Source organism: Saccoglossus kowalevskii, chromosome 14 (assembly GCF_978046115.1).
Source record: "Saccoglossus kowalevskii chromosome 14, keSacKowa6.1, whole genome shotgun sequence".
Taxonomy (NCBI): domain Eukaryota; kingdom Metazoa; phylum Hemichordata; class Enteropneusta; family Harrimaniidae; genus Saccoglossus; species Saccoglossus kowalevskii.
Genome location: NC_140654.1, coordinates 14,709,414 through 14,726,105, shown reverse-complemented (window position 1 = coordinate 14,726,105; position 16,692 = coordinate 14,709,414). Strand labels below are relative to the sequence as shown.

At 34.7% G+C, this 16,692-nt stretch overlaps 3 protein-coding genes across 3 annotated transcripts in view; all 3 read right to left on the bottom strand.

Moving 5' to 3' along the window:
* Positions 1-204: 204 nt before the first annotated feature.
* LOC102803213 (plasminogen-like) lies at positions 205-3,871 on the bottom strand. Its single transcript, XM_078014365.2, has 8 exons — positions 3,818-3,871; positions 3,509-3,528; positions 3,189-3,312; positions 2,773-3,033; positions 2,615-2,674; positions 2,211-2,474; positions 1,692-1,739; positions 205-1,229 (listed from the first exon to the last, which is right to left on the bottom strand). The coding sequence occupies exons 2-8, from the start codon at positions 3,518-3,520 to the stop codon at positions 1,222-1,224; spliced, it is 777 nt and encodes a 258-aa protein (XP_077870491.2). The 5' UTR covers positions 3,521-3,528; positions 3,818-3,871; the 3' UTR covers positions 205-1,221.
* Positions 3,872-5,801: 1,930 nt separating this feature from the next.
* LOC146734489 (plasminogen-like) lies at positions 5,802-8,637 on the bottom strand. The gene is made up of 6 exons (XM_085507948.1): positions 8,527-8,637; positions 7,817-7,955; positions 7,316-7,567; positions 6,917-6,988; positions 6,570-6,824; positions 5,802-6,471 (listed from the first exon to the last, which is right to left on the bottom strand). The coding sequence occupies exons 1-6, from the start codon at positions 8,536-8,538 to the stop codon at positions 6,422-6,424; spliced, it is 780 nt and encodes a 259-aa protein (XP_085364074.1). The 5' UTR covers positions 8,539-8,637; the 3' UTR covers positions 5,802-6,421.
* A 3,377-nt stretch (positions 8,638-12,014) lies between these two features.
* The window catches only part of LOC102802955 (uncharacterized), a 30,189-nt gene continuing 25,511 nt past the window's right edge, over positions 12,015-16,692 (bottom strand). Inside the window, exon 30 of the mRNA XM_085507940.1 lies at positions 12,015-12,644. Coding sequence (XP_085364066.1) covers positions 12,355-12,644 — 290 coding nt within the window. The 3' untranslated portion in view covers positions 12,015-12,354. The remainder of the gene's footprint in view (positions 12,645-16,692) is intronic.

The following is a 16,692-nucleotide window of genomic DNA, read 5'->3' as shown; positions in this document are numbered from 1 at the left end:
GTGTGAAATATTCACGTTAACGTTGTTGCCGATGCCAATTTATTCAGCACTTTGCATAAGCTCTGTTAATGCTTTATTTACCGTATTCCATTATTTCTCGCACAACTTACCTCACGAGAGCGGGGCAAAAGGCAATCAGACCTTGATGAATCTGCTAACCAGAATTAACGTAATGATTGCAATATTGAATATCAAACAAAATAATTGCTCGTACATCTTTAATTGAATTTAACATACTTTCAGGAAAGCCATATCAATACAATTACTAGTACTATTAATATCGCCAGAATTATTGTATTGGAGGTTTCTACTGGGCTAATGAATTAACTTTTTTTCCAAATTACATCAATACGCACTTACTCCGTTGCATTTCCGAAGAGACTAACAGCTAAAAGTACATCAAAAAATCTGGATTGCAATTTATGAAAATAAGATAATTCAACAACGAGTCAGTTCAATCAGCATTTGCATAGGTTTGTCATGTGATTCGTTGTCGTATATCCGTTTTCAAATACAAATATTTGACACAAAAGCTATTAATCATTGACACTGATTAACAAAGGTTTATTACCGTAATGCAATTTTGTCTTAAGAATATGTTGATAATATTTCAGTGAGCTCCTGCCAACACTTCGACAGTCGCAAATGGCGAAGTATTTTAAGATTTCCCCAGACATTTTTCAAAGCTAGTAAATGGTCATTTACATGTATCATTTGAAAATAGTCCCTGCAAGGAAAACTATACATCACGAAACCATATTGTTCATTAAATAATTATAAATAGCATATTGAAATTGTTTGATGAATCTGAAAAAAATGATGTTTTTTATAATGTTATATTATCCGTATTGCTAAGTAGCAAAACAAGATGGTATTCAGCTAAGAAAAAACAATGTGGTATTTACTACAATGATAAAAACTTGAGGTAGCCTTGAAATAAAACAATGTTTGTTACGTAACGAAAATTTTACTGCAGGGTTTGTAAATTACTATACTTAGATAGAGAATTATATATTATTGTAGACATAATTTATGCTTAATTTTAATCTATGCTTGGATTGGGCATCAAATATCACTGTGCTTTTCTAATACGATCCACCAATACGGTCGCCTATATAACGATGATAGTTGTGATTCACAAACAGTTAAGCGAACGTAAAGTAGGATACTGTTCTTGAGTAGGAGCGGTCAATAAACGTTACTTGCGTCTGGCATAGTTATTTACGTATCTGTAAAAAAGAAAAGAAAAAAACTGTGATAAAACATATAATATGACATTTTATTCTAGCTATTGTATGTTTATAGCAGAAAGCAAATCAGCAAGTATTTCCAGTAATTACATAAAGGTATCAGAGTTAAATCGTAATGTTTAATGTACCAATAGTTTATTTTTATGTAACAGAGGTGAATCAGTAGATATAATGTTTCACTAATTAAATCTTTTGACAGACGGTTAATCGGAATTGTAATCTTCTAGTAATTACATTAATTTTAGTGGCTCTTCCATATCCAGTGTAAACAGAAAAAATCAATAGTCGTCAATTTTTGGTGAAGTATTTTTTCCATAAATTGTAAAATTGTACTTTCGAACGCGTGCTCATACGGCTTTCTGTCACACGGCAAAACCTATTGTTTTCAGATTACATTCTGAAAACATGCGCATCAGTATTAATGGGAAATAATAGACGTACCATGTGCGGGCGCTGCCGATGACGTATGTGCTGGAGACGTGGTCGTTTCTGTGAATAATATAATTTAGAATTCCTTATATTCAAACTACATTTGCAAACTATTACACTACACCATACACATATATTACAAATCTTACACTACACTACACTACACTACACTACACTACACTACACTACACTACACTACACTACACTACACTACACTACACTACACTACACTACACTACACTACACTACACTACGCTACGCCACACTACACTACACTACACTGCAATACACTACACTACACTACCCTACACTACCCTACCCTACACTACACTACACTACACTACACTACACTACACTACACTACACTACACTACACTACACTACACTACGCTATGCTACGCCACACTACACTACACTAGGCCACACTACACTGCACTACACTGCACTGCACTGCACTGCACTACACTGTACTTCACTACAGTGCACTACACTACACTGTAACGCAAGATACATTATAACACACTCACTCACCACAGTGTTCACCAGCCACACCAATATTGCAATGCTGCCATGGTATAGAGGGTTCAGTTGTGTAACACCACGCAGACGCTTTCCCATCAGGATTTCGACAGAAGTTGTGGTCTCCAACACCAGAGCCAGGATAGTTCGATGGAGTATATACATGTACATGAGGGCTTTGTGACGTCCACATTTGACAACCATAACCATTGACAGTAGTGTTAACTGATCCCCTGTAATCCCCACCATCAGCATCTCCGAAACACTCTGATAACTCTGTGAAACAACATTGATGATTATTCTTTGCACAAGACTCACACTTCACTTCTATAAGAAGTATTGAACGATCCACGTAACACACGACAGAGCTTAGACACATATTTCATATCGATAATGAATAAATGATTGACCCATACCTGGAACACCCGTAGTAGCGAATATTCCTGTTGTTATAGTTGGGGCCACTGTGGTCACACCTGATAAAAACAACAACATAAAGATTTATATGTGTCTGAAGCAATATCCTCAATGGGAGAGCACATTGCATCATGATATAATAACATCAGATACATACTGCAGTTTTCGCGGGGGTCTGATACTTCACAGAAGTCCCAACCAATAGAAATGCGATCAACATAGCACCATGGAGCGAGGTCGTCATCCGGATTCCTACAATAATTGTGATCTCCGAGGCCAGCATGTGGGAAGTGCACCGGGTTTACCCAGTATTTATCATCCAGCTCATCCCAATTAAGGCAGTCATGACCATTCGCTGAAGTGTTGACCATTCCGCGGTAGTCTCTGCCTTTCAGATCTTCATAACATTCTGTGAATTCTAGAGATAACATTTCAAAAACATTTTGATTAATATTCATTTAAATGAAACTATGATGTAACATGCCAGTGTTTTCGTTATTGTGCATATTTAAATTATTATACAAAAAACAATTAAGCTGAAAATTAATTAAGTTGGAACTCAATCATAGTTACCTGTTTCCTCAATATGTCTTCTCGGTTTTATTTGCGTTACAATAATAGCTATGATAACAACAAACGCTATCGAAAAGAATGCCGCAAAAAATATGGCAGGAAAGAAACTATCTGGAGTCAGTTTCTGTGAAAAACAGATAAAGAAATGATCACCAGACCAGATATGTCCTTGTTACATATTAGTTGTGTGTCAAGTGGGGAAAACATGTACAATTACGCCGAGATTGTATTAACGACTACTACACAAACAAACAGGGTGCTATTTGTCTCAATGGTATGGGTGTGGTGCGGTATTATTCACGTAGAATGAAATATCTTACCTTATTGGCCATGTCTTGTTCTGTACAGAAGGAAAATACTATGTGTTATTTATATTTGTTTACTAAGACTGCGTTATTCGACGTAGCGATGAACGCTTATCCACCCGAATAAACTAGATACGTTTACATATAAATGGAAATGTTACACTGGTTTTCTCAGCGGAACAACTGTCGCCATTACAATGTTATTTGGCGACGTGTTTGCATTACACTAAATATGAATGATATGCACGTGCTCTCGAGCATGATATATACACAACATATAAATTCAGAGTCAGAAATGTACATAATAATACACATATTTCTAACCTTTTATGTCATCTGGAGTGCTTGTGTCAAATCGGCGGCCATTTTGTATGACGTGGGTACTGACACGAAAATAAATCCCCATAGGATTAACTGCTTTTATTTTTTAAAATAAAATACCCGTTTCTGTATGTAAACTGGAACACAACAAGCAAAGCCTAAACATATTTAAAATCTACATGAAGTTATTTTGTTTAATATCGTTTTACTATGAGTAATACCCCAATTCAACGTCATTGTTCCATTATTTGACTGTGTATTTTTTGATATTACACAACTTCTATTTCGACGTAGGTTACATCGTGCCGTGATTGTGTTGCAAAAGTTTCCGCATCCCATCATGTTAGAAAATGCAAATTCAAAATATAGAACGATTACGCAATGTTTTCAATATGCCAGATATTTTTGGAAACAATCTGAAAATCGCTGCCACACCTAGTAACATTTGTTTCATGGTTTTATTTTTAAGTTAGATTTTACAGATCACATTTCAACTTGTCTCCTAAGAAAATGATTGAGTTTGTCAGACAACAGGTTAGAATTAATTGACTTTGATTAGCATACAACCACAAAATATGAATCTTTTAGGTTTTGATATCGTTCTGTTTACACAATGTGGTTGAAATTATTTGTATTCTGTATATACTATACATAAAAGAAGTTTTTTCTCAAAAGTGTCATGTTTTTCCTCTTAACTGACGTTTTCGTCTAGTTGAATTTCGTTTTTCAATGTTTGAAATTTATAAAGAACACATTGTTTTATACATAACGCACACAGAAATTTGAACAACCTTATATTTCCTTTGTGAAATTTCGGACAAGTAGGGTTTGTCAATGAAGGCTTACATTAAATTAAATTAAATTAATCGTGTAGGTCTCTATAAAAACATGCTTGAACTTTAAAACTGTCATATCAAGGTACTCAAAGAAATATGTATAAACTTCTCCAGTTACCGTCGCTGGAGATTAAACGAAAGCTCTATCAAACACTTTGGTGATAGAATTTTTTTGGCAAATAATTTTAGATTTTTTTTATAAATAGAATGAAGTGGGAAGGCTTTGCCGAAAATCAGTAGTAGGAATCTTTATTCTCAAATCTGATGTTAGTTTATCTGTATGTCTGATAGTATGAATAAATGGCTCAGAACAAACACATGAAGTGTGTTTTAATAAATAATTATAGTAAATGCAGAAAGTTGACTATACACTAAACACTATATCGTAAATTCAGTACAATTCTCCATCTTATTACCCATTTCATTGATTACTGATGTAGCGGAGATCCGATCATTTGTCAAGTATATCTATGGAATAAAACAAATGTTACCAGTGATGACATCCATGTGAACATCTAAAATTAAAACTTCTTTTAGGATTTAGCCTATGAAGCATTTGAACAGTTCAGAATTTCGTATGTTATAAGCTTTATTTCGTATATACAAAATCTAGCTAAAAAGCATTTCATGCCATCTTATAAACTATTACACATTGTATAACATATCACATACTATGGCAGGAGTGGGCTAAATTTGACAACGTATGTTTAGTCGGATTTGGAGTGTATTCGATAAGTACAGCATATTGACAATTGTTCTTCATTCATTGCAGCGGCGAAATGCACTTTTTAGAATTACCTCTCAGACACAACGTAAAGTTTAAGGGCACTAGTATCTCCGCACCCCTATGGTACCCCCTTTCCCTAGAGAACCACAATTAGCAAATACCAACACAAACAAAAAGCCGATAACTCATCAGTCCGTTCATAATTTATTGCCAAAATACAATAAGACACAATGTATTGAGGTATGTGAATGTAAATATATTTAATGATCAATGTACAACCAATGACGCAATCACTTGTGTTCACCTCTCAGACACAACGTAAAGTTTAAGGGCACTAGTATCTCCGCACCCCTATGGTACCCCCCTTTCCCTAGAAAATCACAATTAGCAAATACCAACACAAACAAAAAGCCGATAACTCATCAGTCCGATCATAATTTATTGCCAAAATACAATAAGACACAATGTATTGAGGTATGTGAATGTAAATATATTTAATGATCAATGTACAACCAATGACGCAATCACTTGTGTTCACTCTAGTTAACAATCTCTAATTTATACAAAACATGCAATGATACAGACACAGATACACAATTTATGTCACTATAGCATTAATAAAAAGTGTTTTGACGATATTAAACAAACAGGTATTTTTTTTGCATAAATCTAAGTACTATCTACGCTACAATATAATGGTTATTTATGCACATAATTTAGTATAAGAGTTTTCCATTTTTCCACATTTATATTATTTTCACCGTAACATATGTTGAAGTTTTAATTCAGTGTAACTAACATTGCCCTATTAAAATTTAACATCGCCACGCGAGTCAATTATCATGGCATTAAACGAGTTCCATGCAAATTTATAATTGTATTACCGTAATAAAAGTACAGACTTGTCATCATACTTAAATATACAAATTATTACTAATTTTAAAATAATAAATTCGATTGTTTTGTATCTGTTCTTTCATCTAGGTATATCACTATACTAATGGATTGTATGTCATTGCCATATATTAATTTCCATTCATAAATTTATGCAGATCCGACTGTAGATGAGTCCATTGGAGATGCAGCACTTGAACCTACAATATATAAAAACATCCAATTCGTAATTTGTAAAACACTGCATGATGTTCAAAGATTATGTTTAGTAGTAATCCATTTTATTCATAAAACGTACCACAATTTTCAGCAGGGTTCCCCACGTTACAATGTTGCCAACGTATACTTGGATAGATTGTAAAACACCACGGCCGAGTTTTACCGTCGGGATTTCGACAGTAGTTGTAATCTTCCAGACCTGAGCTAGGGTAGTTCTCGGGCGTGAACGTATGTTGATGGGGAGACTGTTCATTCCATATTTGGCAGTCCAGACCATTGGTGGTTGAGTTAATAGTTCCTCTGTAGTCAGTGCCTTGAACATCTACGTAGCATTCTGAAGATACAAAGTACACATAGAGTCCGCTGAATAATTTGAAAACACAATCTATGCTCCCGTTCACGAATGTAGAAGACGAATTAACATACCTTCGAATGTATCAGACGGAGCAACTGTAGTAGACGTTTTAGGTGGTAAAGTCAGTGGCAAACCTGGAATATCTGAAACACGTATTAAAAATAAACATGTAATAAACTTAATTATTCGTATACATGCGTTGATCATACATAGTTACAATAAAATGTGCCCTCTAGTGACAAGCAATTACTGATGTAGCAATATTGATCAAATAGGTAAATCAGTTTGATTATTTAATCGTGCGTCATTTATAATACAGCAATTTAGATGTTGTGCCGGCGTTCCATACACCATTCAAATCACACGCATCGTTGCTAGATGACACGGCTATTTACGTTGCATGGCCAAAATATACTATATACAAATTCACAGCACACTATTGTGCATAAATAATTTTAAATTGAACTTACTGCAGTCTTCGCTGGGTTCTCCAATATCACAAAAGTCCCAACCAATATCGGACTCTGGAGTATAACACCATGCTGTCAAATTCCCATTAGGATTCCTACAGTAGTTGTGATCACTTGGACCGAGAATGGAAAACTTCATCAATACCTTGAATTTCAATTCTGCCCATGCCATACACTCGTACCCATTTCTTGTGGTATTAATTGTGCCGTGGTAGTCTAATCCATTAGCATCTTCGTAGCACTCGCTATATTCTGAACAAGGATGTGAAATAAAAATATATGTATGATAAAACCTTACTAGATATATTGGTACTCATATTTGCATATGTATGAGACATGTATAACTATGTAACCCGTGATTAGTCGAGATGCCTCACGACCACGCGTGACTGGATGCTTATTCCGGGACTTTGAAACATGAGTAGTGCCAGCTAGCTCTATTACAATCACCCACAACCCTTCACATGCAATAATGGTGTGACAATATTATTTTCCGTTTACCGATAGGTGTTTCTCTTCTAAGATGGTGACGAATCAGTGATACGATAACTGGCACGATTACAGTAAAGAAAAAGACAAATAATATTGTACAGATAACTGGAGGAAGTACACGCTCAAACTTCAAACAACATCTGTCTAGCTGAAACAAAATTATATCCATAATAAGCAATATACCAGTGTTATTTGTGCAAGCGATTTGTAATACTAATTTTTAATACGTACACTTCCAATTAATTATGTTCGATGTGCTTTACCCTGGTGCCCTATCCCAAATTCGCGTTTCGAGATATTTAGTCCGATGATCTGACTAATTTCATTGAAATTCATTTGTAATGTACTAATTTAAATTTTTAATCGTGATCACAGACACATCCAGGACATAATTAGAGATGGTATCGGTATTGGCGATGACAATTAATCCTTATATTATAACTAAAATGATGTTATGCATAATGTACGTATTGTTTAAATGTCCAAAACGATTGTTTTGCTATTCATCCAGCATTATTGCACTTCAGTTAACAGCGAATTTTGGAATATAAAATAAAATACTGTTGTTGTAATATTGGTAAGCACGTTTTGTATTATTCCAATCAATAGCCAGCCAGCGTTCCCAAACATGAGCGGTTAGTGTTTATGCAATTAGTTTCATATGAAAATGGCGAAGTGTATTCAAGTATACTTCTATTACGTATAAACCATGAACTCACCCGTTTATTCATTTTTCAATTAGACGAAACCGTTTCATATTAGATCACTTCTACATGATTTTTGAGTTAATCCGCCGAGCATAGGACAATTTGTCGACCGGTGATGTCTATAACGCATGCGCATTCACCTAATATGGAATGGAAAATATTTATATTATCGTAGACCTGTGGACAATATAACAGGAGCCTATATTTTTGCCTTTTCTGTATTCGTCTCATGTTTTCAATAAGGAAAAAAACGATCGTCCTTTATTACTTTTATTCTGTCGTTTTGTTTCTGCTTTGATAATATTGTACAGCTTACAGTTATTATTCTACTCGTCTATTTATATCCTTCCACGTAGATTATTTAAAACCAACACTACGGATTAATTATTTGACCTTTCAACATAAGTATAAAATGAACCTATATCCTTCGAAATTAATATTCGTGTCAAATAATATTATTATTGGTAAGTAAAAAATATATATTCAGATTTTCACAATCATAATAAACTAAGAGCGATATGCCAAATTACAACACAGTAGAAAATCGTAGCTGTTACACCCTCTTCCAATGAGATATTATATAACTCCATAATCTGTTGCGGTGAAAGATGCCTCTTGAAATCGAATCACAGTTCATGATTATTAATTCATATTGCGCATTATTCATTGAGCTTCATTTACTTAAAATCGTTTGCCTGGCACCGTAAGCATGTGACCATCATCCATAGTCGTTTAGAAATATACTGTAAAGCATTGTCATCGTATACTTTTGTATCCTATGATAAACTGCGTGGATTGCAATGCCGTAAAAAAACATTTTAGGTGACTTCGACTGGGTGATTTTGGCCATGATATTTGCTTCGAGGCAGACGGTGATTTTATATGGCTCTAGAAGAGAAATATTGTTTTAAGGTCCGAGGGCAGAAATAGGGGAGAATATTTTTAGAAAGCCTATCTGTTAATTTTATCTAACATATGGTGAAAGTAAAAAAAAACACGTAAATTGAGCAAGCTAACATAGCATTTTATATTAAACAAAGAAGTCAATTCATTTCCTAAGTATTTTGTGACAATAACCATGAAAATATGTCAACAAATGAGATTCATCATGGATTCCCGTGTAGACCAAAGGTTCGCTGTCGCACAATATTCGTTGTTTCACGAAATATCTTGTGTGTTTAATATAATAGCATCGATATTGCTGTGTATGTGAAACATGACAATATATATCGTGACTTGTGATGACGTGAAATCATTATAAAGTAAGCTCTCTGGTGATAGTATAAAGAAGAGAGGAATTCATTCACAGCAATATAAGATTAAAATCAACCGGTAATCATGGTAACTCTATGATTATACATATTTTCATTCAACATTATTATTGTTTTTTTTTTGCACGCCACGTGTAACATCAGATGTTTACTTTTACTCTCAGTCCTGAACACAGGTGGCGCTAGACCGAGATAAACAATAAAATAAGACACGCACGGTAATTATATACCCCCCCCCCAAAAAGACAAATCTTACTGTACATGTATTATTTGAAGTGTTCGTAAACAAACAACATGCATTGATTACTAATAACATTGGAAAAGTGGAATGTGCTTAATATTATATCAATAATTATGGATCTCAGTACAATTTTAAATCTACAGATGGGTTACAATGTCAGGCTATCATATTTGCTGAAAGCGTGAATACTTAACAAATAAACACAATCAGACAACCCCTTTGACAAAGTTTAAAATATTTCATTCTTCAGTACTTATGCGACATTTAACCAAGATGGACTTTACCAAAGCGAAAAAAATAGTATCCGACATCATAAACTTTGGAGCATTACTCAAACGGACAGTGAAAATAGAATTGAGAGGGCGTTTCTATACTGAATGTAAATCGCATACATTAACACTCCACATCGGAGAGTCAGTCAACCCACATAATTGCTAAATATATTCCTAAATCCTGAGATATTTCTTCTTTTCAGCTCGAAAAATATAGTAGACAGTCCCATAAAAATCCTTTGTAGAACAACATATTAATATATTAATCGAATGCACTGTGAAACTGATATTGTCATCCATATGTATTCATACATTTTGCTTTATTTTGATTCGTAATGATAGCCCACGCGTTTGCGCATGCGCTCTCATTATGACCATTCTAGTACACATATGCCTCGCACACACGGACTAGTACAAACAATATTTTTATATTTACCATATTTTTGTTTTGCCAAATAGATATTGCTCATATTTTCGTCAAACACTCAAACACAGTTGGAAGTTGTTGTTTTTTAATTTAAGATTTTTGTGAGCTCGGTTATTATAATACTAGGCTATTTATAAGCATGTCTCTGTAAATCGCTAATCCGTATTTACGTGCTGACCTTTCAACGTGTGAAAAATTAACTCAGATTATTTTGAATATTTAAATTATCGTGTTAATCAATTCAACATTGAAACGTGATTCAAGTTACATTGAACATAACGATACAAAACTCAAACTGTACACGATGGCGTCGATGGAAAGGGCACATTTCGAGTGAAAAACATTTGGAGTTTGTCATGGTTACATTTTTCACCGATATGACGTCTACAACTATTTTTGTGCAATTTGGCATCAGTGGAAATCTTCCGTTTCCGACCTGTATATTTCCAAACAAAAGTGTAAGCTTAATGATTATCATGTTCTCTCAACATTATCGTCAGAAGTTGTAAATGCGACTACCGTGTACGGCTGCCTTTGTAGCAGCGGAAATTACAAATTGATACTTGCCAAGCTCAAGAAAATCATGGTTTAGAATATGGTGTCAAGTAGAAACTACGAGTATACCAGCGTATGTAACAACTGATTACAGCGCGATGAATCAAACTCACCCTAAAACCATAAAAAACGAGTCTCATGTGGAAAATATGCATTTGCTTATTAAAAACGGCGACAGATCCAAAAACACCAGAATGAATTCATCAATTACATGTGAGATTACGGTGTTCGGCTGAAAAACAGGATATATTTGAAATTGTATGTGTATTTCACAATGTAATGCATAAAACAAAACAAAAACAAAAAAACGTCGGGCGTTAATGGTAATCAATTCTGAAATCGGCATTGGATGTTAATTTATAAATATATATACATACATGAAAATATATATCTTTCTATAAGAGTACATCACGTAAACAATGCATATTTTATATCACTCTATATATTTTTTAAAACATTTATAAGTGCATAAAAGTATATCAATTTATCCTCAATTTTGATATAGCTAGTCCATTTCAACCATACAAGATCTATTTTAAATGTAAAGACTATATACACGTAGGAATTATATCATTTATAGTTTGGACCATCATGATTTGCAGAGAAACACTTTCAATTGAGTATATTTGTGAATATATATGTGAATCGTAATTATGAGATGACGGTTCGTGCTATTGTTTTATCCTAAGTATATGCGACGTATCGATATCAATGATTATATTTTTGCAATGAAATACTTTTATTATTATATGTTTATTCTATTTATGCATATCACGACAAATAAACATAAAATGCACTATACCTACACCAAGGTAATTTGTGTCCCTTATTGTATTTATTATTAATATGATCGTTATTGTTATTGGATTTGATTAGACTTGAAAGTATCAATATTGAACCTTGAACAAATTATTCCGAAATTATATCAAAATCATATTAAATCAAATAAGTTATTAGTATTTTTTTTCAAAATACAAACTAGAATAAATCCTGATTGTATTAAATCTTATAATATCGGATGATTGTGATCATGCATTTATTTTCAACAACTCGAAGTAAGTCAACGCCTTGAACCTATGCTGAAAATATATAAACTTGACTGGCTAGTATACCGCCACTACCCATTGGGGAGCAGTTATGTGACAGTCCATATTTATTGTAGTCCAGGCAAGCCGAACAACCCGAAAAGCACATGCTATTTTGAACTGCAAACATGGTGTATCCGAGCTCCTTGACTACTTCAGCACATGTCTCCACCGCTTTTCTCCGTGTCAGAGGATTTCCCTGCAGCCGATGGTCTGTTCCTTCTAGTGACGGTATTGCGTGAATGGCATTGTCAGAGTAGCATCCAACAGATCGAATTACTGTAACGATATGTAACAATGTATATTTTAAAAGAGCTATTGATAGTAAAAATTATTGTGGTATAAATATTAATCATATTTTAGTGATTTTGTATACGATTGCTAGAAATTTACATCGTCTGAAAAAACAGACGTATTATGACTTTGCTTACCAGGTTTGAGCAACATACTAGATGCATATAGAAGCAATTATTAAACAAAAAAGTGACAAACAATGACAAAAAGAAATTAATAAATACACAAGTTACATAATACAATAATTATTTTTTGCGATATCATTGGTGACTGCAAGTACAACATGTATGTAAGAGGGTCAGACTTGTTGTGGTATACTGATAAATATTTGTCATCCCGATTATCAAATGAGGCTATGTTATTACCTTCACAGGAAACTTTATGGGGGCGATCCAATTCATTTTTGGTAAGACAGCAATAAAAAGCAATACTTTTAAACAAGTAACCTGTAGAAGGCTGTGTGGGTAATATTTTTATATTGATTTTTGTTGCATTTGCAGCAAATAGTTACCAAACAATGAGAAATCTATTGGATTGGATTTACCTCTCAGCTGGCTTCAAATACATAGTTCAAGCCTGCCTAACCGGTACTTATACCAGGATTTAGCTACAGAACATAGACAGTCTGTGGTTACAGCTTCATGTTCCGAGTAATCGCAAGAAATTGACATTACAATAGAAAAATAAAAGACTGGCACTCCAATGCAATTAACTTTGAAGTCAATGGTGTAAGCAATGAATAACTTCAAGTTGGCATAGAGACGACATAGTTTATTTAACCAGTGCTGAACTAGAAGCTGAAATTATAATTAAGTTCGTTGTCATATAATTTGTTTATTTCAATTTCTCCTGAGAAGTCAAATAGAATACATCGGTGAATGGATGTTTTGGGGGTGTAGTTTACACTGTGTATGGAATGGTAGGGTTGGGTGTCATATAATTTGTTCATTTCCAACTCTCATGAAGTCACATAGAATTTCACTTAATTATTTTCGTTTCCAAGCATCACGTGTGAATCCAATTTTCACTGTGCTGTGTCAAGTATCAATGGGGTATGTAGGAAATGGCATTTTCACTGGAATTTATTTTAGCGGAAAAATGTTTACAGTGAAAATGAAGTATTTCACATTATTACATATGTACTGCAGTTTATTTTGATTCGTCCCTGAAATCAAAATCGGTATTTCCACACCACATATGCAAATGAGGTCTTGGAGCAAACAAATTAGTCTTTTCAAGAGTAGCGTTTTTCGAAACATAGCAGAAATAAACAATATTTAGAAGTACGATATTTTACGCTTGGGTACATGGATATACTTGCCGAGTGAAATGAAATTTGAACAAGAATAATGGTACTTCTAGGCAGTCACTTATTTTGACTAAAACTATTAAATTTGCATATCACTCATGCAATAATGTTTTCGGTATTTTCACGGTCGATATGCAAATGAACATGGTATTGGCGATCCGCTCCACTGAGATTGCTCTTACAGCCAATACAAAGTCAGCTTGGACGTTCAGTTGCGAGACGTAACAAAAAAAATGCAGCCAGTGATACATTTTGAAAATAAAAATACAAAATAAACGCAATCAGAGGCGCCGACCACGCGCGTTGGCAATAAATAGAACGCGTTGTGACACAGTCTCACCAGCCTCTTTCACTGACGCAATATAATTATGCTATTTCCCAACGCACTTATATTTAATACATTGACAAAAAACTCCCCAAGAAAAATGTAAATCAAGCTTGTAATTACAAGTAACTCAACTCGAATGCAATATTCATCACTGTAAAAGTGGATAAATTCGAACCAGCCAGCTCATGATTAGAGACGTCCCGTCGTCTTCGTTGATAACTCGCCAATTCACCATAATCGTGGTGGTGAACTGTTTTAATAGCTGATTTGTAAAAGATGGACATTCAATTCATATTCATCCCAACTTATTTGAATATTCTTTCGGAAATTTGAGACATTGTTAAAAAATCCTGTACAGGGTTATGTCTGATGTAAACTAATAATACGCAATTATCCAGGCATTACTAGAAATTATTGCTGATACTAAAAAAAATTTGTATTGGGAAGTTGGATACTTGAACGTGTAGTCCCGGGGCATGTAGTAGACGAACATAATCGTACTGTCACATGTTTTTCGTCTTAGCCTTGTCTTTTCGTCTTAACCGTCGCAGTCCGCTTCATTGAATGTTTAATTTGATAATTTATAAACATATATTCAGTGTGAAACTGTTGCTTTCAAGTTGTGTTAATACAAAGATGATTTAAACTTGTCCCTTCCGTTGCCAACGTATTCAATATACGGAAATAGCATGTGTGTGCGTTTGCGTGAGTAAAAGATGCAGGCGAGATTACTCGTCGCAACGCGTTCTCTTTATTTCCAACGCGCGTGGTCGGCGCCTTTGATTGCGTTTATTTTGTTTTTTCATACTCGAAATCTATCACTGGCACCGTTTATTTTGTCATGTCTCACAACTGAACGTCCAAGCTTTGTTGATAACTTCTCACTGAACGTATCTCCTGCAACAAATTTAGGATACAACACCCCAGACATAGCTTATTTTACTTAGCTTGAGTGTGGGCACAAAGTTACTTTTTGTAAAATCCGAAAACAAATTCTGACCACCGTTTCCATGGCAACATCCAAAAACTGATTCTTTTAATACCTTCACGCCAAATGTATTACACCTTACATTTCTTTAATTAAAAAGCACGGACATAGCTCATTCTACTCAGCTTGAGTGTAGGCAACAATTTACTGTTTTTTATATCTATTTTCATTACCGAGAAAATGGACCCCAACGTTGGGGTAACTTTTCACCAGCAACAGCTTCTAACTCCTCTCTTAGCTAATTTTGTTCATACATGACAGGCAGGTTGTACCGTCACTAATTGGAAAAAACAATCCTGGCCCACAGCTACCATGGCAACAGTCAGAAACTGTTTTTTTGAATACTTTCGCGCCAACTTTATTACCTCCTACCAGTCTTGTGATAGCAGTGTTTAAATGATTATGCCTTTTATTTTGGTTACGTTGCACACCGGCGCCGACGGACATTGTTACACTGTATCAACGTAATCTCAACGCAACTTTGAACTTTGAATGAAATGTAAATACTGCCTCCAATCTAGAAAATACTATCGCAAAACGGATGGAAATAATACATTTAACTGCAGAATACGTCCTAGCAATACAATTAAGTGACTTCTAAAGACTGAATGTTTTTTGCGAACTTCATATACGGTGCCCGGTTTTAGTTAGGATGTTTCTGCTGGCGACGTTGCGACGTTACCCAGTTACAAATAAAGATTACCAACGCCAAATGAACAACATTTTAACCGGTAATGAAGATTCATTCAATTCACGGCTAACAAGTTACATCACAAGCGAAGTTGTAGCGTGCGGCTCAGCGACGACCGCTGTCGACGAAAGTCATCCCGTCAGTGGAGTACCGCAGTAGCATGGCATGTTTGCCAATGCAAAATTCTGTGGAGAAACTTTTAACTTCAACATAAATTTGTGTCAACCCAGGGTCAACCCTTCACCATTGTATTCAAACGAATCACGTGGTGTGCCGTTCTTCTTCAAACCCGACATTCAATCAATAGGGGAGTTTCAGTTAAAAAAAAACATCGCAAATCATGCAAATTCAACATTTTCAAACCAGTATACTAAAACAGAAATGCTAAGTAATGCAAAAGAAGGATAGATGTTACTTTTCAGTATACACATCTCTGTTGATACTATCCCTCACATATTCCACCCCCAATTATTCCTGCGTAAAATGGACTAGCCTCTTTCTTGTTGACATTCAGAGTAAAATCACGTGACAGGCTGTTAAAATTGGCTGTTGCATACACTTTCGCCGGTCTGGAAAATGTGTTTAATTAGCTCTCATTCAAGCAACAATGCAGATTTCCCAGTTGGGGTGAAACTATTGGACTCTGCCATTAAAAAATAGGGGTGTTTTGAGAAAAAAACGAATAACCCTGGAGTGCACACAACACACTGAATTTCG

Coding starts and splice junctions, on each gene's coding strand:
- LOC146734489 (XM_085507948.1), bottom strand. Junction 6,825..6,916: donor TCCGTCTGATACATTCGAAG/GTATGTTAATTC, acceptor TTGTATCTTCAG/AATGCTACGTAGATGTTCAA. Junction 6,472..6,569: donor GAACCCTGCTGAAAATTGTG/GTACGTTTTATG, acceptor TATATATTGTAG/GTTCAAGTGCTGCATCTCCA.
- LOC102803213 (XM_078014365.2), bottom strand. Junction 2,675..2,772: donor AGACCCCCGCGAAAACTGCA/GTATGTATCTGA, acceptor TGTTTTTATCAG/GTGTGACCACAGTGGCCCCA. Junction 1,740..2,210: donor TGTGGCTGGTGAACACTGTG/GTGAGTGAGTGT, acceptor TATTATTCACAG/AAACGACCACGTCTCCAGCA.